Raw genomic sequence first — 22,491 nt, 5'->3', positions numbered from 1 at the left:
TTTCATATTATGTTCTTCATTTAACTTTTAATGTGTTTTATATAAAATAGTTTCATCACACGAACAAAAACTTTGTTTGTGAGTTCCCTTAATTTAATATTGTGACATTCACAACATACTAGGCATGCCACGCTACTGACAGTATGGTAATAAAACTTCTAGTGATGTGGCTCATGAAAGCCTGAGTTTGTAAGAGCAGTAAGATGGAAGTTTTCTGGCTGTGCATTAACAGTGTGTCTATATTAATTAGTAGAGAAACAAAACGATGGTTTCTGAAAATGAGTCAACTTATATTCTTTCTTCATTATCCTGCTCACTGTTTACAGTCAATCCCTCAGCTTCATTTTCATAGTAACATGCTCTGTTAGATTTTTTCAAACCTTTTGAACTGACTATTTCTTAGATTTTAAGCATGACACCAAAACTCTCCATTCATCTGTATCTGGGCTCCTCACAATTTAGGCTAGGACATAGGATGGGGTTTGGGGACCACTGTACTTTTTAAAGCTTAAACGTGAGCTAATCTACTCAATAGTACCAACAACACTCTACCACCCCACAACAAGTGCAGTCACATGCCCAGTGTCCCCCAACATGTTCTTCAATCAAAGGCTCCTCCAGAGTCACATCACATCAAAAATTTCTAGAGGTATTTTGAAAAAAATATGGCGCAAAATTTATATCCACCATGAGTAAAATATAATTTTGGCCTTGATCGTTACTCTTCCTGCATTGATATCATCGAGATACTATTAATACTCTCTCTCCATACCAGTAATTTATTTACAAATGCCCACAAAAATAGATATCAGGGTATCAAACAGAAATATATTTTTTGAAGCATACGACTGCAGCTTGCCACATAGACCACCTTGCCTTTAAAATATTTTACATCAGCCTTGACCTGATCAGCAAGTTGCATCCTATCTGGGAAAACCCAAATAAAGTAAATAAAGAATTGACCCCTCCCACTTTAAACCGATATTCTGATAAAACTGGACATGTTAAAGAGACTAATCTCTCAAACATGCCCCGAAGCTACCTTTAAAGTACCATATACGTGCCTTAGAATAATGTCTAGACATTCACCTCCGGATCTGTGTTGACGTGTAATGATACAGGCAGACCACTAAGCTGCTCTCTCTCCTCTTTCACAGCTCAGGTTCCAAAGAGACTAAAGAATGCCGACAATAAGAATTAGACAGACAAATCATTAATTTATGAGTGTAGTGCATCCGCTCGCTAATTAAAGTATATTCTCAACAAAGTTCCAATTATTAGTCAATGACCTCATCCTCAGGCAGACTAACCATTATGTTTGTGTGAAGGTGTCATTAGCAAGGTTAGTTCAAGTACCATCACTACATTAAACAAAAACACGCAGCTCATTTCATTCTTTCCTCAGTATTTTTATACTAAGATTAGTTACAAACCACCTCTATTAAAATTATAGTTTGCTCATTTTTAGATTTCAGTGAATACAGTAGTCAATGTAATTTAACCATGCAGTTGCCCGATTACATATTCTTCCTTCTTTTACCGGTAACTCATTTGTTTTAAAGGGCAGCACAAACTTTTAAGTTGAAATGCAGTTTATAGTTCCTTGGGTGGAGTTGGTTTGGTCTTAAGAGTAAATATCACTTTATGGAAAGTTATGGCTAAGTTTAAAACATCTCTCAAAGTTGTTGTATTTCTGATCTTAACTGCGCTTTATAAGCAGAATACACAGAAGAAGGGTCCTGACCTGAAAAGTCCCCTGTCATTCCATCCACAGGTGCTACTAGACCTGCTGAGTTCCTCCAGCCCTTTCTGCTTTACCTGGAAAAGCATCTGTTTGTGGAGGTTATCACAGGTTCGGGCTGATAAGATGCGTATTTATTTTTTTGCACGGGCCCATCAATACATAAGTTTAATTATGCATAAACAAAGCCAAAATGTTACTATAATGAGCAACTTTTTAACGCTGGTGATAGTATTATAACGCTAAAATGGATTGCCATGCAGAATTAGCTATTAAATCTAAGAGAAAAGTTCAGAAACAAACCGAACTCATGGACTGTGACAGGTTATGACAAATAATGGGCTGGGCAATGTTGTGAAATGTTTTAATTATTATTTATTCAAATCATTTGCTATGTCGCTCTTCCAGGGAGATGCTAAATGCATTTTGTTGTCTCTGTACTGTACACTGACAATGACAATTAAAATTGAATCTGAATCTGAATCTAATTATTACTTTATTTTCAATGAGAACCATTTTAGCAAAAATAAGACATCCTCCCTTGACCACATTAATATGGACACAATATCCCAACATTTTCCTGATTTACCCTACAGGACTGAGGGTAATCCAGCTGCCTTCCCTTCTATGTTATGTGGTCAGCTGTACGTCACGTTCACAGCCCAAACCAAGCTCCACATAACATGAAGAAACAATGACAGTCAAGGTGCTGTTGTCCCACTAACACTGACTGGATGTACGGCTTACACACTACTACATAGAGACGGCAGATGCCAGAATCTGGAGCAAAGGGAATGGTTCCAACCCAAAACATAGTCTGTCCATTTCCCTCTCTAGATGCTGCCTGGCCAGCTGAGTCTCTCCAGCAGTTTGTTTTTTTGAGCAGGAATTTAAGAAGATTTATAGCAGACGCAGTATTTTTGGGTCATTCAGCACCTCTGCTTGCTCCATTCAATAAGATCATAGTTAATCTTCAATTAGATCATGATTAATCATTTGCATCAGCACCACTTTTCTGCTCTAATCTTGTTTCCTATGATTGTCCTGCTATCTAATAATCTACTGATCTCTGAGTTAAGTAAAATCACCAACTCAGATCCCAAAGCCATCTAAAAGCTCCCTGTTATTTTGTGAAGGAATTCTCCTTCATCTCATTCCTGAATGTTCAACCTCTTGTTTTGATACTGTAACCCTGGTTTCAGACTCCCCTTCAAACGCACATCTACCTGTTCAGCCCACTAGGAAGTTAGTAAGTTTTTTAATGAGATCATCACTCACTCTTTTAATCTCAGGAGCAGAGATCGCACCTGACATCCCTGGAATCGATCTGGTGAATCTTTGCTGCACTCCCTCGATCCCAAGTGTACCTTTTCTCAGAGGGCGTGACAACCTCCGTGCACAATATTCCACATCTGATCTCAGTGGGACCTTCTCTAATTGGAGCTAGACATCTCTAATCTTGTTCTTCATCCCTGTTGCGATAATGGCAACCATTCCATTTGCTTTCCTTACCACATGTAAACTTCCAATGACTCGTGTACAAGGGCATCTTATGTTCCTCTCAACATCAACACTTTGTAATATTTTCTCATGTAAAAATCCTCCAGCTTTCTTTTTTTATTCCCTTAAGTGGATAACCTCACATTCTCCCCACATTATTTTCCACGTAATGTCTTTCTGAAGTCCCTTGTCACAACCCACACCATCACATGTAGAGTAGAAACAAGGAACTGCTGATGCTGGTTTATACCAAAGATAGACACAAAGTGCTGGAGTATCTCAGCGGGTCAGGCAGCTTCTCTGGAGACAAAGGATGGGTGATGTTTCAGATTGCCACCCTTCTTCAGACTGACTTTTTGGGCCAGGTTCCACCATGTATATATGTGAATACACTGCTTTTAATAACCCTTCTTCAGACTGACATTTTGGGCCAGGTTCCACCATGTATATTTGTGAATACACTGCTTTTAATGTTCTGACCGAGCTCATTCCACACAGAGCTCAGGTTAATGTTCTGACCGAGATAGTCATCATAGTATATGAACAGCTGAAGCCCCAGCAATGATCGCTTTGACACCCCACTCGGCTCCCGACCTGAAAACAACGTTCTGATCATTTCTACTCTCTCTGTTCTGCTCACTAACTAAGTTCTCTATCCACAGTGTATATAGGCACTGCCACCATGCAATTTAATTCTGTTTAATAATATCTCCTGCGGTACCTTATTGAAGCATTCTGTAAATACTAATATGTGGATCAAATGCATTGTTCTTATTTATTCTGCTAGTTGCAAACACAAAAAACTCCAACAAATTTGTCAAAATCAATTCCCATTTTATAAATCCACATTGACTTTCCTAAGCCAATTATTATTTTCTAAATGTTACCACTTCCTTATTTATAGAAATCAGCATTTTTCATATTTCTGATGTCGGTTTAATTGGTCTACAATTTCCTGTTTTCTCTCTCCTTACATTGTTTCATAAGGTGTTGAAATTTTTTTATTTTTCAATCTGTGGGAACCAGAATAGAAATCGGTAGCGCAATGAAAGCTGACAACAAGTGCATCCATTATTTGCATGGTTCTCCCCTACAAAATCCTGGTTATCAGGCCATTTACCTGCGGGGATTTATCACATTTCAGTTCCATTAATGTTCCACGATGCTTATGAGAAAGAAACGAGTTAAGCATTGAATAGCAAAGTTTGCAAGTGTGTGTGTTCAAAAATCCTTTCGTTGACAGATGTTAACCAAAGGTGTGGAATCAGGAGTGTAGTGAGGGCCGCCACTATCCCAGATATGAAACAATTGTAAGTGCCATCAAATTAAACTGGCACCGTGATTAATGGCTTTTGGCAACCCACGATGAAAATGGCTCCAGTGGGCATGACGTCAAGGCTCCTGCAATAAACCAACCCTACATAGTCTTCAACAAGCTCGGTATTTAAGCTTTACAATTCAGACTAATGGGCTCGAAACAAAGAGAATGCTGCCTTGAATACACTGGACTTGGCTTTTCACAATCAAAGGCTTACAACACTTGCAAGGCTTTTGAGTCTATTATAGTTGCCCTTCAACCACCTTCCAAGGACAAGAATTATAATATTACTATGCCAGAAACACTGCCGTGTAATGCAGGATGCATTTCCAAATAAAGCGATGGAGGATTTCTCAGCATCTGGCCCCAGGCTCATCCATAGATTTTGACAGCAAGGCCTGTGGGATACCAAGATGATGAGGGGGAAAAAAAGCAACATTTTAAAATCTGTATTCATTCCATGTGCATATTGTGAGCTCGGGTCCAGGGTCAGGTCAGACAGAGTGAGCCCTGTATACAAAAAAGCGAGAAACACTGGCCTACTGGTTCTAAACTGCAAGGTGTTAAGGCAGAATGTGGTTGAAAGTTTATACTAAAACCCCCAAGGAACTCAATATCACAGAACTGATGGAGACTTACTGATGCTCTTTCGCATGTGTGAGAGCTATTATAATGGCTGCTACTGTGAGAAGATTTTATTTTTAATAGTCTTTAAAGTAGACTTTGTGGTCCAAAAGTGTTAGCGTGTAAATTTAGAATTCACAATATTGTGGTAAATAGCTCCTGACACACACACACACGGTTGACACACAATAACCCATTAGAGTTCTTTTCGGTAGAAACATAATCACATTTTAATTTTGGCCAGCCCGCTTGGCGGGTTAAGCATTTTGAACGAGCACAGCTGCAACTTGCTATTGATATAGTGTATTTAATTCAGCTGAAATTTCTTGATTGTGAAAAATCCCTGATCTAAGCCTGTAACTCATTTAATCAATAGGCTCAATGTAGACCTGGGGCCTCACGCAAGCCTGTCAGGTCACATTCAAGCCTTTGAAGTAACAAAAGCAATTATTACATTCCTGGTGATGAACTGTACCTGTCTGCTGCACAACAGAATGCCTCCTGTATCAACACCCTTTTCATTGTGCAAAGACCCTCTGGAGAAAGGACACACGATATTTCTACCTAAACATAAATATATCCTCTCCTTGGAGCTGGCTGCCTTATCCGAGTAGACCCTTATAGAAAGCCCAGTTCCCTCGTGTTTCATTGGTAACAAGTATTTATTTGATTGCCTCTGTCTTTATAAAGCAACTTGGTCTGCAGAAAATATAGAGCATATAAACACGAGGTTGTTACAGTTGCACAGGGAGGCAGTATTTTAAAATAAATCTATGTCTCGATCTCTCCAAAGTGCTTAATCTGACAAGTTGCTGGTGAAATTAAAATGCAATGTTGTTTCCAGGGGGGAAAAAAACTGTGATGATTGTGTGTCTATCATATATATTTGACAGCATCATGAATCCTACAATCACACACTAAGCCTTTCGGACCACAAAGTCTTCTGTACTCTATTAATTTTTCAGGTAAATTTGGCATCTGTTTTTTCTTTTGTTTAAAATGCAGGAGACTGGAGGTTGGAGGTGAGACAGTCAAAATCTGGCAACAAAAACAACCCAGTTACTGAATAACTGTGATCCACGATTGATGAAGAAAGGTTGGCTGGAAATGCAGCCGAGTTAGGAAAATACATTAAAACTTTTTCTTGTCTGGAATAATTCAGAAACACTGGCTTCAGCCTGAACGAATTCCACTTTGAAAGAAATCTCTAAGGGTTAAATAGGTAATAGAATTAGAAGATTTATACCATTTTGCTAACTGTGCCAAAGAATGTACAAGTTAATTGGACACAATCATCCTTCGTAACATCTAACCATGCCTTGTACATATACCGCAATTTAAAGACAACTTTTAAAAGATAGGTTTTCATAAAGGAATATTACATTTAAGCCGGGGGAATTCTGCTGCCCAACGACTCAAATTGAATTGGTTACAAATACGAATAAACAGAGTAAGTTCAGCCAATGCAGACAGCAGGAAAAGGGAGAGGGAGTATATTAGAGATTTCAACTGTGATAGGACCTATGCTCGCACTCACTCTGTAACTGGCATCTGGAGCAGATTTGCTGCAACAGACATTGAAGAACTAGATTACATCCAGTTAACTGGGCTCTAAACTGATTATGCATGTGCCAAACTAATGGATTACATTTGCAAGAGGAAAAATAACATCCAATCAATCTCAATTACGGCAGACCACACCAGCCCAGATAAACTTGAAAGTATCCAGCAACTACCCACAACTGTACCTCCTCTCCTCTCCAACGGTTCGACATAAAGAGATCGGTATATTCAGTCCGAAACAAAAGTAGCTGATGGGGAAATGCCATCACTGCGTGGCAGCAAGCGATAAAGAGGCGGTTACACTCTCTGTGGGTTTTCTGGCCCATTATTTAGCTATTTTAGAAAGCACTGCCCTCCGAGATTCTTATGTCTCCATGTTTTCAATTTGTTAAATAACAAGTTAACTGCTGGCGAACTTTACACATATTATGGTGAGGATGGGATGTAGTTTAACAGTGCTACAGGCAGCAGTGCTGGACTGTCTATTAGATACCTGCCTATACATAAAGACCAGCCAATCAACTACCTATCGTATCCTGTCCCTGCCATTTGGATTCCACCCTGTCCAGTTGGGATGAAGTATAGTTTTCACAGGCCTTGGCAATAGAGGTCGGTGGTGGAATTTGACAAAACCAGGCAAATGTAATTTGGTCCCCGTTTTAAAACCATACACTGTCTCTGTACTTTTATGTTTCATTGTGAATTCCTGACACCCACATTAGTAACAGGAAATGCCTTTGTAAATCCGTAAGGCTATAATTTTAGACATCTGACGACCATGGCTTTCCATTGCCTCTACTGGTAGGACAGTGCAAGTGTTACAAGTTCACAGAAGAGATCGAAAGTACAGCAAGCAGGCAGGAACGACATTTACTTGGGATTTATTTTTTAATAACATTCATATTTTAATGTTATTGATACAAGATTGGTAAAATGTTGATTTATTGAAATCTGATGCGGCCCAAATATGAATCACTTTACAAACATATTCAGGGTATTAGCAGGGCAGTCACCTTGGGGCAGATGCGCTGAACTTTGACCTGCGTTCCCCTTAAAAGCAGAAATTCAACATCCCACCCTGGCCACCAGGAGGAGCTTGTATTTCAATATCATGGACCAGGGAGACGGGAAAGGGTGGAGGAGATTCATGGAGAAATCCATTTCCTGGACCATCCAAATCCTGAGGAGGGGTGCAGTAAATAGGAGCAAAGACCTACATGGGAACTGTATAAGTTTTAAATCATATAATATTAACAACGCCCATAGGTTTCACAACCTGCTGTTTATTTAATTAAGCATTTTGTGTAATTTATACACAATAAGCTAGAGTAACTCCACGGGACAGACAGCATCTCTGGAGAGAAGGAATAGGTGACGTTTTGGGTCGAGACCCTTCTTCTGACTGCATCCTTCCTACTCGTAGTGTAATTTACAAATCAGGACATACATTAGATCTTGATAAAATAACAGCCAAGCTTAGGGATGAAACAATAGCATTCAAAACTAAAGGGGGTGAAGTACAATAGAAACAGTTAGCAAGAAACAGCTTTTCAAGCTTCAGTTTAGGCCAATATCCATGCATTCATGCACCCGCATACATGCACTCACATACATGCACTCACATACATGCACTCACACGCATGCACTCACTCACATACATGCACTCACATGCATGCACTCACATGCATGTACTCATATACATGCACTCACATACATGCACATCTCTCTCCCCGGCAATGCAAGCACGCCTGTCTCTTTTCCACTCATCCCATTCCCCTGTTCTGAATGAGCTGTCCGAAGCTCTCTTGGGACACAGTTTTGGAACAGAGATAAACAATATTGTCATCAATTGTGTGTACCAGCACAGTGCCGAAACTGAAATCAAACATTCCTAGCCTGTAACAGCTACCAAAGAACAGTTTTGTCCAACATAATAATGACTCCTGTCTTATCATCACCTTTCTAAGTCAAAATGTCCTTTCCAGTTGACGCACCAAGCATTGACCAGCTTCCTAAATCTCAAAACCCGAGCCGTACGGAAAAAATAATGGAAAGTCCATTAGTGGATGCCTCTCATTATTGCCCTTCTTTGTGAATGATATGTGTGGAAGAAGTGTAGACATTGTCCTTTGAGGAGTCAGCTTCACAATCCTCTGAGTTTCATACAATAATTACACATGTTGACTATTCAAGTGCACATCCAATGCATTATTTAACCATGTAGTTAGTAAATTATCCTAGCTAACATTTATTCCTGAGCTAATATGGTTAATTATAGACTACAATGTCCATTTATTCTTGTTGCTGTTTGTGTGACCTTATTGTGGGCTGACTGGCCACTGTGCTTGTGTACAAAACATGTCTGACTGCACCAAAACTATTTCATAGGCCTAGTGTATCTTTGGATGTCATGGGTTCATGGAAAGAGCTGGATTAATTGTTTAAAGAAAGGACACAACCTGAAACATCACCTATCCCTATTTTCCAGAGATGCTGCCTGACCTGCGGAGTTACCCCAGCGCTTTGTGTTTCTTTTCAGTAAACTAGTGGCAGAGCGGCGCAGCAGTAGAATTGCTGCCTTACAGCATCAGAGACACAGGTTCGATCCTAACTATGGGCGCTGTCTGTAAGGGGTTTGTAAGTTCTCCCTGTGACTGCGTGGGTTTCCGCCAGGTGCTCCGGTTTCCTTCCACGTTCCAAAGGCATGCAGGTTTGTAGGTTAGTTGTCTTCAGCAAACCGCCCCTATCGTGTAGGATGCAAAAACTGGGGTAACAGAGAATGAGTGTATGGGTGATCATTGGTCAACGTGGATTAGGTGGGTCAAAGTTTCCATGCTGTATCTCTAAACTAAAATAAATCTGCAATTCAAGATAGTTTCATTTTCATCAACAGATGTTCTTCCACTCACCTAATACTGCTGATCAGTATTGGGTGCAGATTTTCGTTTGAGTTGTGTGGCCATGGTGACTCAGAATTTATATCTGGCAACCCAAAGTCAAGGAAGATCCGAGTGCCAGAGGCAGTGTGAGCCAGGCTTACTCTGCATCTTTTAATGATTTCAAATTCAGTCTTTCAAATGCAATAAGGAAAAGGATTACATTTTCCTATCAATATCCCTCTAAACGACCAATGCAGCATGTTAATGCCGTTTAGTTCAAGTTTCCTGTTGGTCATACTTAATATTATCTTCTGAATTTCTGTTCCAGACAGTCATACAGCATAGACACAGGCAGTGGCGGACTGGGTCTAAAAATATTGGTTGCCAGGAGACAAAGGGGGCCCACCAACAACTACAATGGTATCATTTAACAGGGGCCCACTTGCCATCACTTGCTGCCACTTCATCAGGGGCCCACGCCATCGGGCAAGCTGACACCCTGGCCAGTCCGCCACTGGACACAGGTCCATCAGCCCAACTTGCCCACACCAACCAACGTCTCATCTACACTAGTCTCATCTGCCTACATTAGGCCCATATCCCTCCAAACCTGTCCTCTCCACGTACCTGTCTAAATGTTTCTTAAACGTTGCAATTGTGCCTACGGATGGATTGATGGATTTGGAGAATGAGCCATATGTTCTTATTCTCATGTGCATTTTGATTATTGAGCATTTTTAACAATTAGGACAGAAAGCAATTAAGCTCCATTCACCCAGGTCTGAAAGCAATACATGATTAATGTGTAAGAAGGAACTGCAGATGCTGGTTTAAACCAAAGATATGCACACAACACGTGGGACAGGCAGCATCTTTGGAGAGGAATGGGTGACGTTTCGGGTCGAGACCTTTTCAGGTCGAGTCTGAGGATGGGTCTCGACCCGAAACATCACCCTTTCCTTCTGTCCAGAGATGCTGCCTGTCTCGCTGAGTTACTCCAGCTTTTTGTGTCTACATGATAAATGTGTTCGCTCCCCTTGAATTATTTTGCCCATACTAACATAAAACACATAAATTGGGGGTGGAAGAGAGATGGGGAGTGGAGAGTATGTTATTTTGTAATGTCAATAACTGGATGAATTTTGGAAGAGGGAGTTAGATGTCGCTCTTAGGGCTAACGGAATCAAGGGATATGAGGAGAAGGCTGAAACGGGGTGCTGATTTTGGATGATCAGCCATGACCATATTGAATGGCAGTGCTGGCTCGAAGGGCTGAATGGCCTACTCCTGCACTTAGTTTCTATGTTCGGTGGGACTCATGGATTGGGGAATGGGATGGTATTCCAACATTAGCTGCTGGCTTATGCGCAACCAAAATTGGCTCTATACTACGAATGTGAAACAGCATATGAATAAATAATTCATATTTTGTCAACTAAATTCCTTCTATTTGACGGAATTCAGAAATGTCTTCATACACGGCCACGATTTATTGTGCAGGTGACCCATTTGTTCTACTTCATCCCAATGGTTTGAAAATCACCTTATTTCTAGTAAATGGTCGTCACTCACAAGATCTGAATCTTCATCAAATTCTCAACGTCACATTGAAAACAATGTTATGTAGTTTTTGCAAATGTTGCCAATGTCTGGTATAGCACCACCACCAGTGTGATAGCTTCATTACAGCACAAGATGAAGTGGATAAGTCCACTCCAGCATTGTTGCCAAGAAATTCATCCCTGGTCAGTAGCGGCAATAACCCCGAGCCATTTGTTGAAATCGGCCTCCGACATTCATTCCATTTCCTTCAGTGGACTCTAATTCCAGATGTTACTTGCAAGATTCTATTGCTGCAATAGAGCATATTTTACCCGGCTGACCACCAAAGAGATTTATTATGTAAAAATGAAAATTGCAGCAGAATGCTTGATTTTAAAATTGGAATAGACTTTCATTTGTGTTTCTTGGTCCAGGTGTCCCTTTGGCTTTAACTAAATCTACAGGGGCAAGGAGTGTGATAACTAAATAGAAATTTGCTCAGGAGGTGCCTAAAATAAGAACACATTTAATGCGTTTATGATGAAATGAAAAATGTACTGTACTGCAGCAATTTTTCCTGTCCAATCAACAATTTCCTTGTAAATTATTAGTTTACATTACTAAAAAGGACTGCTTGAAGCCAATACTTGGTGGCTATATTCTCATAATCATGCCTTGAAATAATATATCAAAAGCGTTGTACGAAAGAGCTGCTTTTCAGAATCGTTCTTCGACAAACTATGCATTCTGATTACAAACAGAATCTGCTCCCAAAAAACATAGGCTGCTCTGCGATCCTATCTCTGCTTTTTTAAATGAAACAGCTTTACTGGCAAGAAAGCGGCACTAAAAAAAATGTCCCAAAGCTACTGCCAAGTTGGGTTAACTACAAGTCTGTGCCTGACATTGAGTGGAAGGTAAGTGGAATAAGGCTGGTAGATTTATGGCCATTTGTACCTGATTGTTCATACTAAAGCCATTATGGAATGATTAGAGAAAAAGGTGAAGCTTTAAGTCCAGTGAAAATCAATATAACTGTCTGCAGCAATTCAGCTGCCTGAGTCGAGTACCATTAACTGGATCTTTATCCCGTCTTAGGTTTCAGGGAGCTGGGCACAAGCTCGTTGCATGCCCACCTGAACCGTGTTCTTCAGCCCGATTGCCGAGACATTTTCACCCCTTTCATAAACAATAATATTTTGCTTTTAAAATTGCTGATGATTTGAATGTACCCAATATCATTAAAATGGCTTGAAGTCTGTATGGAAACGGATTCTTAACATTTGCCACCAATTCATACTGATCTATCCTCTCCTCAATATATCATCTTTGTCTGTAGCAGAATCGTTACCACGGCATCATAATATTGATATTCTCTATCCGACACCATTGAAGAACGTCTGTACATTACACTTTTTATACATAAATATCAGTCGTGCTATTTATTTCAGTACCATCACAGTTTTGGTCATTTGTAGATTAAGGTTTCACAGCACCATTTTGTTTAATTTGTGCATGTGGGCAATTCTCACTTCAACAGTAAAGTATGTTCACAAGGGAATGGAAGCTCGGAAGATGGAGCAAATATGTTCCCCAAACCAGTTCCACTGAAGCCTTTTACATCCTTTCTCACATTTCCCTTTCCTTTCTACTTTCAGAACAAATAATCAACAAGCTGAACAACAGTACAGACCAAGACTGGCACAACAATTAAACACCAAACATGCTAATATAAACACTCATGCTGGTTAACCCTTTAAAGTTTGGCAACAAATCAGAGTCTTGGACAAAGCACGGTCAAGGGTATTTGCTGGTCCATTTCTAGTCAGTCATTTGGTGGAGTATGGATAGAACGACTAATTCTGAATCTGAGTGGAAAACATTTCTTGATTGATACCATGTGTGATCTTGAAAGAAGCTTAAAACAAACAGTTTGAACCTCTGGGACTCTGCTCCATTTGGTCAAAATGCTGTCCCAGACCTTAAATGCGTAGGTATTTCAGAGACGTTTGACCTTACATTTGCCAGGAGTATAGTCTCCGAATATACAGTGCTGCATATTTATGTAGCCAGCAATAAAAATAAATTGAACATAGGTTATCTTAGCTGAAAGCCCTAACAGTTAAAATCTTTATATCTCGGGTTCCAAAAGTTGTAAGCCTGTAACTGTTAAATCTAGACAATCAAAAATAGACTCGGCTACCAATTCCCCAGCACAAATTTCACCCCCCACCACGATGTATTTATCAGCAAAAGCTACATTAGACACAAATCTATGGAAAAGGACAACAGATCAAACAAGGCACAACGTATCAGAAGAATTCGTTATTTTTGTCTTTGGAAGAAAATTACATTTTGACGAATAACATCACATCAACTTTACATCTGTCTACAGGACGTGTCCATGCATCTAAGTTTAGTTTAGACCCGAGATCAACAGTGCGCTGATTTTAAATATAACAGCACATCACCAAAATTCATAGACACTCCTATGGTTGGAGGATTTTTGCAATTTCAATGAAGAAAAAACAAGTCAACATGACGATGATGATAATGACCATTACTATTCTTCCCGACAGATGGGCCCCATATCACGCACATTTCCTTGACTGTGTTAGGTCGTGTTTGTTTTGTTCTACAATTAATTCCCCCACCCCCACCCCACAATGAGAATGACATGCAGACAAAGTGAGAGAGCAAGTGAAGAAAAGACAGTAAAGACCAGTGAGGTAGGAAGAATGAGATGGAAGGATGCACCGAGATATTGTGAAGAGAGGGCTATGCTAGAGAGGAAGAGAGATGGGACCGATATAGTGTATATAGCAATCAAGGTATAAATGACAGCTAGGTATCGGTCCTAGGGGGAAGACTGCAGCAATTATAACACAATTAGTTCAGTTTTATTGATGATCATGAACTAGAAATGGGGAGAATTGATGGTGATTGGGGAGGACGGGGGGGGGATGGGGGGGGGGGGGGGGGGGAAAGGGGGTGGGGGGAATGGAGTGAAGTAAAAGGATGTACATTATAGGTCAAAGAAACATAGAAACATAGAAATTGGGCAGGAGTAATTCGGCCCTTGCAGCCATTCAATAATCATGGCTGAAAGTATCCCGACCTGCCTTCTCTCCAACCCCCCTGTAGCCACAAGGTCTAATCTTACATATAGCCAATGAACTGTCATAGATACAGCTGTGGCAAACAGGCCCTTCACCACCCAAGTTTTGCCCACGCCAACCAAGCTGTGCCCCTTTTGTACCAGTCCTGCATCTGCCTGCTAAGAATTTTGGAACATATCTCAATCCCTAGAGAGTATACCCTATCCAGTCCTGTACTGGTGTCTAAATGTTACCAGTCCCATCTGCCTGCCTCCTAAGACTACCCTATCCATGTACCTGTCTAAATGTTTCCTCTGGCAACTTGTTCCATACACCTGCCATCCTCTAAGTAAAAATGTTACCCTTCAGGTTTCCCTTAAACCTTTCCTCCCTCACCTGAAACCTATGTCCTCTGGTTCTCGATTCCCCTACTCTAGGCAAAAGACTCTGTGCTTTTACCCGATCTATTCCTCTCATGACTTTGTACACATGTATAAGATCACTCCTCACCTTCCTGTGCTGCAAGGAAAAAAAAAACCCCACCCAGGTCAACCTCTCCCTATTGTAGTAGTAATATGTTAATGACTTGATTAGCTTTAAAAGAAAGTGAATATAAGATTCAACAATCAGCACCTGTGGACACCACAGAGTTGCAATCAACAAAACCAGTTGAATTTTTGAGCTACATCGGCAAATGAGTGGACAATGGGATGGCCAACCTTGCTGCCCAAGTTGCATTCCTGGTAATTGGGAGAATATTTCAGACCCTGGAAATGCTGCAGAGGGGGGGTCAAAAAGCAGATCTATGGTCCTAGAGGACTGAGTAATGAGGGAAAAGCTAAAACCTAAGAATCTTTCAGCATAGAAAGCAGACAGTTAGGATAAGAGGGAAATATATGTCACCCAGTGGAATACAAAAAGGCAAATCCTGAATACTAAATCATGCTAAATTGCAACTGCTTGACAAGTAAGCATTGAAAATTAAGAACTTCATAGACAATGCAAGAAAGCATTGCTTCTTAATACAAATAAGTGAAAGCAAGAATAATGGATATGTGGAAGCAGATTGCAGCTTCATTGTATTAACGGGCTATGTGGGCCAAATGGCCTTGACTTATCTTTTTGAACTTTGCATTGAGAGACACATGAAGCACATGAGCAGGATTGATATTGTGTAATTAGTAGGGGAAGGGAAAGGAATGAGTGAGAGTTTCAGAACCACAGAGTCGTGAATGGGAATAAAGTGACGAGTTTGCATTAATATAAATTAATTATCTAACTCGACTTCATTCTGACTTTATGGATAGTTTTCCATAGACCCTAGGAGGTGCTGCAATGGGAGTCAACATTTGTATTCCAGATTTACTTAATTGACTAAAATGGATCAGAGTATTGATTAATGAGTCAGGCAATCAGTCATGTGAAGCCTGTTGAACAACAGCCTGAGGGGCCAGTCTTCAGAAAGCTTGATGTTGAGCTCTGATTAAATAGGAAGGTTTTTCTTTAAATAAAACAAAATAATTTGCTCTCTGGTGTCACTCCCTTATGCTTACATTAAATGTGGAATTCTCAAGCCACCCAACCTTATTGGATCATTTGAACTGAGAGCCGAAAGAAACATTTATTTTTTGCTCGATATGTCAAAGTATTTTTAACTCCGACAATATTTTTTTTCTAATCTGAGGACACCTCTTCTAGGTCTGTGGCTTCACCAATTTTACCTCAAACTTTCGTACAAAGCTGTTACATTCTTGAGTAAATTAAACAATGTATAAAGTTTCTACAGGGCATTTTTTCTTAACTTGAAATGTCTAAAAAAAAAATCCTCCAAAGGGCAATCCTTCATTAACAAATATTTGCTTTGCAAATTCCATGTATGGATAACTTAATGACTGCTGTTCACTGTAATTCAAGGAAGGACTGACTGCATTGGGAGATGTTGGTTTCCTTACCTTGTAGAGTTTCAAGCTGGCTTCATGCCTTGAGTTGACAGTGTGCAGTCGCAACTTCTCAATACTATTGGTGTAGTAATCGCATGCGTTGCATTTCAAGTGCACTGGGTTCCCAATGGCCACACATTTGAGTCGCCACTCGTTGGCCTTGCCTCCTTCTTTGATGTGTGCCACAAGCTGATATTTCTGCACGTGCTTATCTGTCTTACAGTGCAACTGGAAGTTGGCCTTGAGCTGGGTGTTGTAACGGCAGAGCTTACACTGGTAGGAATCGCCAATGAATGCTTTCCACTCCTCCTCGGGAAGGTGTCGCTCAATGTTCATGTGCAGACTGAGTGTCTCCAGGTTGTCCGTGGTGAATCGGTTGCAGACGGCACACTGGAAAAGCTTCAAGGAAGGGTCGTTCGTGGTCGTGAACGTTTCGCCGAGGTTCATGAGTTCTTCTGACACCAGCTGCCCACCTCCCAGTCGCATGTCAATAGGAATCTCACCGCCAACTGCATAAAAACCAGAGGATAAAGAGCAAGGATGAAATACTTGGGAACAGGTGCCAGAAAGCGACATTCAAACCCTGAGAAGAACCCCTCTAGTCATCAGTGAATGACCAGTCTTCACACTTCTTCTAAAGCCAGTACTGTCAATAAAGTCCAATCTCCCATCAATGTCTGGGGATAAAATCTGCAGCATGGCAACTCTTTATACAAATTAAATGGCCAATCTGCTGCAATGTTCAATAGGTAGAGATGAGAGTGCATGAGGCCTATTTACTTGATTTGTTGATGGTAAACCGTGCTTAAGAGTTTGCTTTATGCTCTTGTCTCTGAATACAAGACTGAGATGGTCAAAACTCATTTTACTTGTGATCAGTTATTAGCCTTCAGGGACAGCGATTCCTATCAGCTAATGCCAGATTAGATTTAAACTTTAGTCTGTGCAGGTTTCAAAAGTAAACATGCAGGGTACGTGTAGCAATAGAAAGAAACATAAAACGTGATCAAACGTAGCTCAAAATTGCTTATATCATTTAAAAAGGCAATTTTAAGTGACGTTATCTCAGAATGCATCTTCAAATAAATATGTATTATTTATTTTACCTACAATCAGCATCCAAGAATGTAGGTTTACGATGACCATTTTGGTGTCACAAGGTAATGAATCAGTATTGCAGGACAAAACTAAAATTAAAATCATTCCAAATTAACATTTCTTTAGCTAAATCCAGGAGATGCTTTTCTTTCCTTAGAATTTTTTTCCTTACATCGCCTACTTGCTTGAGAAAGGCAAGATTGCCCGATCTTTTGAAGATTAGGCCAAATAAAATTGCTGGACGTATACTCAATGTCAATCTGCATCTAGACACTTTGAGCAAAGATCCGTTCAATGAATTTCGAAATGACTGCTTCATGTCTGAACAGTAAATTGTCTGTTCTTTGTGCGGTTTCTAAATGACCTACTGTATGTGTTTCTCACCATTTTTATTTTAGATAGACACCATTAGGGATTTTTGTTGATATTATCTTAAAGCAAAATGCCACATATGTACAATATGGATTTTTTTTTTCCCCCCCGGCCAACCTATATTTGGCTTAAAGCCGGCCCAAGTCTGCTGATCAACAAAGCAGAAAACGGAAAAAGAAACCTTCCTAATGATTTCCGCCAAAAGCTGAAAAAAATAGACAGCATAGGAAAAAAGAGGCAAGCTAATGAAATATACTCAATGCAGAAAACAGGTTGAAATAGCTGCAGTGAAACTTGTGTAATGTCATCAACAGCAGCGAGGTAGAGCTAATTATCCCATTACGGCGTCAATACATCCATTTAACAGAGTTGTGTCAGTGCCAGTGCGATGGGTGAGCTCATCAGTAGAAGGTGAAACCTTCTGCGCTGTACAGATCTGTCTAATGCCTCTGACTACACAATCTTTAATACATCATTGACCAGACAAAACCAAGAGCTGACCTTGTCCAACTTACAGTAAATTAATAACAACAAGCTCTTTATTTATAGCACAAAAAGCCTAGCAACCGTGAATGGCACTTCCCACATTTCAGAAAATTCAAGTCCAAGGAAGGGTCGACTTTAAAATTCAGCTTATACTTTCACATTTTTAAAGAAAGACTGATGGATTCCGTCCTCTCAACCTGTAGCTTGCCACCACCTCCAAACCCCTTCCCCACCATCCATCTCTCCTTTCCCACGGAAGTGACCTTCTGCCACCGCGTAATGCTCCACCTAGTGGATGGGCTATGAACTGGAGGATCCCACCCACGGAGAGCGTGTGTGATTTGGATTAACTGTTACACTTTGGGTTTAGAGTTCCTCGCTGACCAATGGACCACTTGACCAAAGAGAATTCCAGCGCTAATCCTAGTGATATAAATGCAATTCTGTCAGTAGAATCAACCCAGTAAGATTACCTACACCAGAGGGCTTTGATGAAAATCCACCCCTGCACACATCATGACATCTCATCTGAAGGCCTCCAACTGAGCCTCCAGCATTTTGTATACATCTTCGGTGCAAACCAGCCTCTGCAGTTCCTTCCTACACATGACATCTGGTTTGTAAGTTAAAAAGACTATAATTGCTGAAGAGAGCAGTAGGTTTTAAACAAAGCCTGTTCTGAGCAGAGTGGCTTCAAAGAGTCCTGTTTCTCTGTCACGTTCCAAAAAGAGTCAGCAAAATGCAGCATTGCCACATTGTTTTTGATCAAATACTGATCATCTTTAAAAGAATAGGTGATCTGTTGCTAAATTTCAAATGTTTTTTCTCTTCAGTTGTCTGGTCGGAAGTCAAACAGAGATGAGGGAACCAAGGATGATTCTTCGCCTTTAATTTTGTTTCTTGATTAATATGGGTGCTAGAGGTTATGGGGAGAATGCAGGAGGATGGGCTTGAGAGGGAAAGATAGATCAGCCATGATTGAATAGTGGAGTAGACTTAATAGGCCGAATGCCCTAATTCTGCTCCTATACGAACTTTATGAACTTTCTCATTTGGGAAGTCTTATTCTCAAGACAGTTTGTGCTAGTTCAGAAGTCATTGAGCTACCAGCATCGGGGGAAACCCACAATGCCAGTGCCAAAGTACCCTTATGTAAAAGCTGCCCAGCTTGCACAACACAAGTATGCTCCACACCATCTGAACCTTTGACTGTTCTAAGCCAAGCTGGCCAACAACATTTCTCAACAATAATAGTGTTCAGGCATAATAGTGTGCTTACAATGCTGGATTGCTACATGTTAACCAGGCCATATTACATTTAAACTTAAACTTAGGCCAGTACTTCTGCTCAGAGAAGATCTTGGCTTCAGTTCCAAGTATATTTTATGGGAGTTGTGATTGCCCTGTCATCACACACTGAGTCTTGCTTTTGGCCATCTCCACCGATGTAGTAGAAATTCAATAAAGTGAGATTTTATGTACCGTTGGCTCTGCATTGACCTGCAGATTACAGCTCCCATACATTTCCTAGTCAGTCACTCTTAAGGTTTCAGCCAAATTAGTTGATGCATATGCTTATGTGACAACCAACTATGCACCATATCTAAGGTATATTTTCCAGCTGCTGTGCAAGAGTTTTTGACATTCATCATTTTCTGGCAGATCCATTATGAACGGAGAACTTTCCTATGAACTAATTGTGAACACAATTGAACATCTTTTCATTTGTTAAAAAGCGTCAGGATGTTGGGAAGTCTGCAAAAAGAAAACCACACAAGGTCGACTCCTTCCGAACCAAGTGGCTGGACTCGTTTGGCTGGAAAGAATCTCAGACTCTGAGCTATAACAGAAAGCCACGTGGGAGACCCAGCATGAAATTGGTGAAAAGAAGATGGCTTGGAATTTATTGAATGGAGCTGTGCGGATTCACTCTTTGATGAGCATTGTTTTGGGAGGGTGAAAGAGAGAGTCCTAAATAGACAGTGTGAAGATCAGCAGAGATTCCGATGAAGACATATGACACCCACGACCAGCAGCACTGAGGACCTCTTTGGTACCTTCAAAGTCATGCAGAGGATTAAATGATGAATGAGCAAATTGGCGGAATTCACTATGGAACAGCTATGTCAAGGAATTGTTGGACACCACTTGGGAACAGATTCTCAAGCATTCTCACTGTTACAATGAGTTTATTGTAAAGGAGCAGGACATGTAAAGGAGCAGGAGCAGGGTTATGGTATGAGTGCAGGCAGGTGGGACTAAGGGGAAAAAAAAAATTGTTCGGCACGGACTTGTAGCGCCGAGATGGCCTGTTTCCGTGCTGTAATTGTTATATGGTTATTTGTTATATGCTGTTGAATTTGGCTTGCAATATCAGTAGGAGCTTTCTTCTAGCTGTTGCCATGTAGATTGTACCTTTCCTTCTGTCCTTTTCCTATCGTGTGCTTATCTAACCTCCCTTTGAGCATATCCATGCCTATGGCTTCTCCCATGCTTCGTTGTACCGATTTCCACCTTCTTAGCAATATTTGGAAAATAAGTTTCACCGTTATTGGATTTGGTTTCGATTATCTCATATTTATGCAGCCGAGTTCTGAATTCTCTTGCAAGTAAAAATATATATTTCCACATCTATTCCTTCAAACCTTTCCATAACCAGAAAGACATCTATCAGGTCATCTCCCAGACTTTAGGAAAGAATGACATAGTAATGTTATAGTACAGTGATCAGAACTGTACACAATCCTCCAAATATGGTCAATGGGAGTTCAATTCTGCTTTTAAAATTTATTCTCTCACCATGAACCAAGATCTTTGTCTTTTTTAGTGGCCTTAACCACTTTACTATAAAGTGATTTATAAAGTGATTTATATATTTGTTCATTAGATCCTTTTATTCCTCTATCACTTTTGATACTAAGTAGTAACTTAGAAAACATAGAAACATAGAAAATAGGTGCAGGAGTAGGCCATTTGGCCCTTCGAGCCTGCACCGCCATTCAATATGATCATGGCTGATCATCCAACTCAGTATCCTGTACCTGCCTTCTCTCCATACCCCCTGATCCCTTTAGCCACAAGGGCCACATCTAACTCCCTCTTCAATACAGCCAATACACTTTGCCAATGAACTATATAAATAAATATTATTATTATTATTATTATTAAATACAGCCAATGAACTGGCCTCAACTACCTTCTGCGGCAGAGAATTCCAGAGCAGAGAGTTAAATTAGAGAATTCCAGAGCAGACTTAATTCCAAACTTAATTTTGCTTTTGCCTACATAAACAACCTTTACATGGCAACAGCAAGAAGAAATAAACTTGTCATATGAATGCATCGTCCACATAAACATTGACTATGAGGAAACAACAACACACAGAGCAACTTCATCTGCACCAGCTTTGAATTTTACACCTTCAACTTGTCCCAGCTATCACCTTAAACACTTCCGAACCAACAGAGTGAATGATGAAACAGTCTTCCAGCTGTTCATGAAATGAAGGGTTAAATGAATAATGAAATCCTACATTTCTGCAGCAAATGCCCAAGGAAAGCCTCCCCAATATGAATTTGATGGAAAAAAATCATGCTAAGTGCTTATGTGAAGTTAAAATTCCAAAGACAAACTGACCAACATGCAAAGTCGAAGTGAAATATCGTGATATTTTTTCCCCACACACACATAAAAATGCACAGGGTGGTACGGTGGTGCTGCGGTAGTGTTACTGCCATATAGCGCCAGAGATCCGGGTTCGATCCTGACTATGGGTGTTGCCGGTACAGAGTTTGCACATTCTCCTCGTGACCTGCGTGGGTTTTCGCCGAGATCTTCGGTTTCCTCCCTCGCTTCAAAGACGTACAGGTTTGAAGGTTAATTGGCTTGGTGTCAATGTATAAATGTGAAATTGTCTCCAATGTGTTTCGGACAGTGTTAGTATGTGGGGATCACTGGTCGGTGCGGACTCGGTGGGCCAAGTTCTCTAAACTAAACTAAACATGCTGGGATACAAAGATGAGACACTCAACTTTCCAACACAGAATAAGAAAAAAATTGTGAGAGGAAAAGAGAGCAACAGAGACTAAACACAGTCAGATTCATTTACTGGCATATTTTACCAGTGAAATATTTATAAATGGCAAGTTGTCTCGAAATCTAAAAAATCCGCAGTAGTTCCAAACATTTAAGACCAATTTTATAGGTTTTGTGAAAAGCATACAGTTGCTATCTGTATTGGTTTAATTCACTTGGTTTATGTAAAAGTTTCAAAAATTTGTTTTACTTTTTGTGGCTGGACTACTACTAAAGTAACAATGAAAGATTTGTA

At 40.3% G+C, this 22,491-nt stretch overlaps 1 protein-coding gene across 1 annotated transcript in view; it reads right to left on the bottom strand.

Annotated features, from left to right (window-relative positions):
• zfhx3b (zinc finger homeobox 3b) overlaps nucleotides 1-22,491 on the bottom strand; it is a 468,030-nt gene that overhangs the window by 301,487 nt on the left and 144,052 nt on the right. Inside the window, 1 exon segment of the mRNA XM_055648956.1 lies at nucleotides 16,218-16,714. Coding sequence (XP_055504931.1) covers nucleotides 16,218-16,714 — 497 coding nt within the window.

The sequence above is a fragment of the Leucoraja erinacea genome, chromosome 17, assembly GCF_028641065.1.
Source record: "Leucoraja erinacea ecotype New England chromosome 17, Leri_hhj_1, whole genome shotgun sequence".
NCBI lineage: Eukaryota > Metazoa > Chordata > Chondrichthyes > Rajiformes > Rajidae > Leucoraja > Leucoraja erinaceus.
The sequence above is the reverse complement of the archived record's forward strand: the minus strand, read 5'-3'. Positions and strand labels throughout refer to the sequence as shown.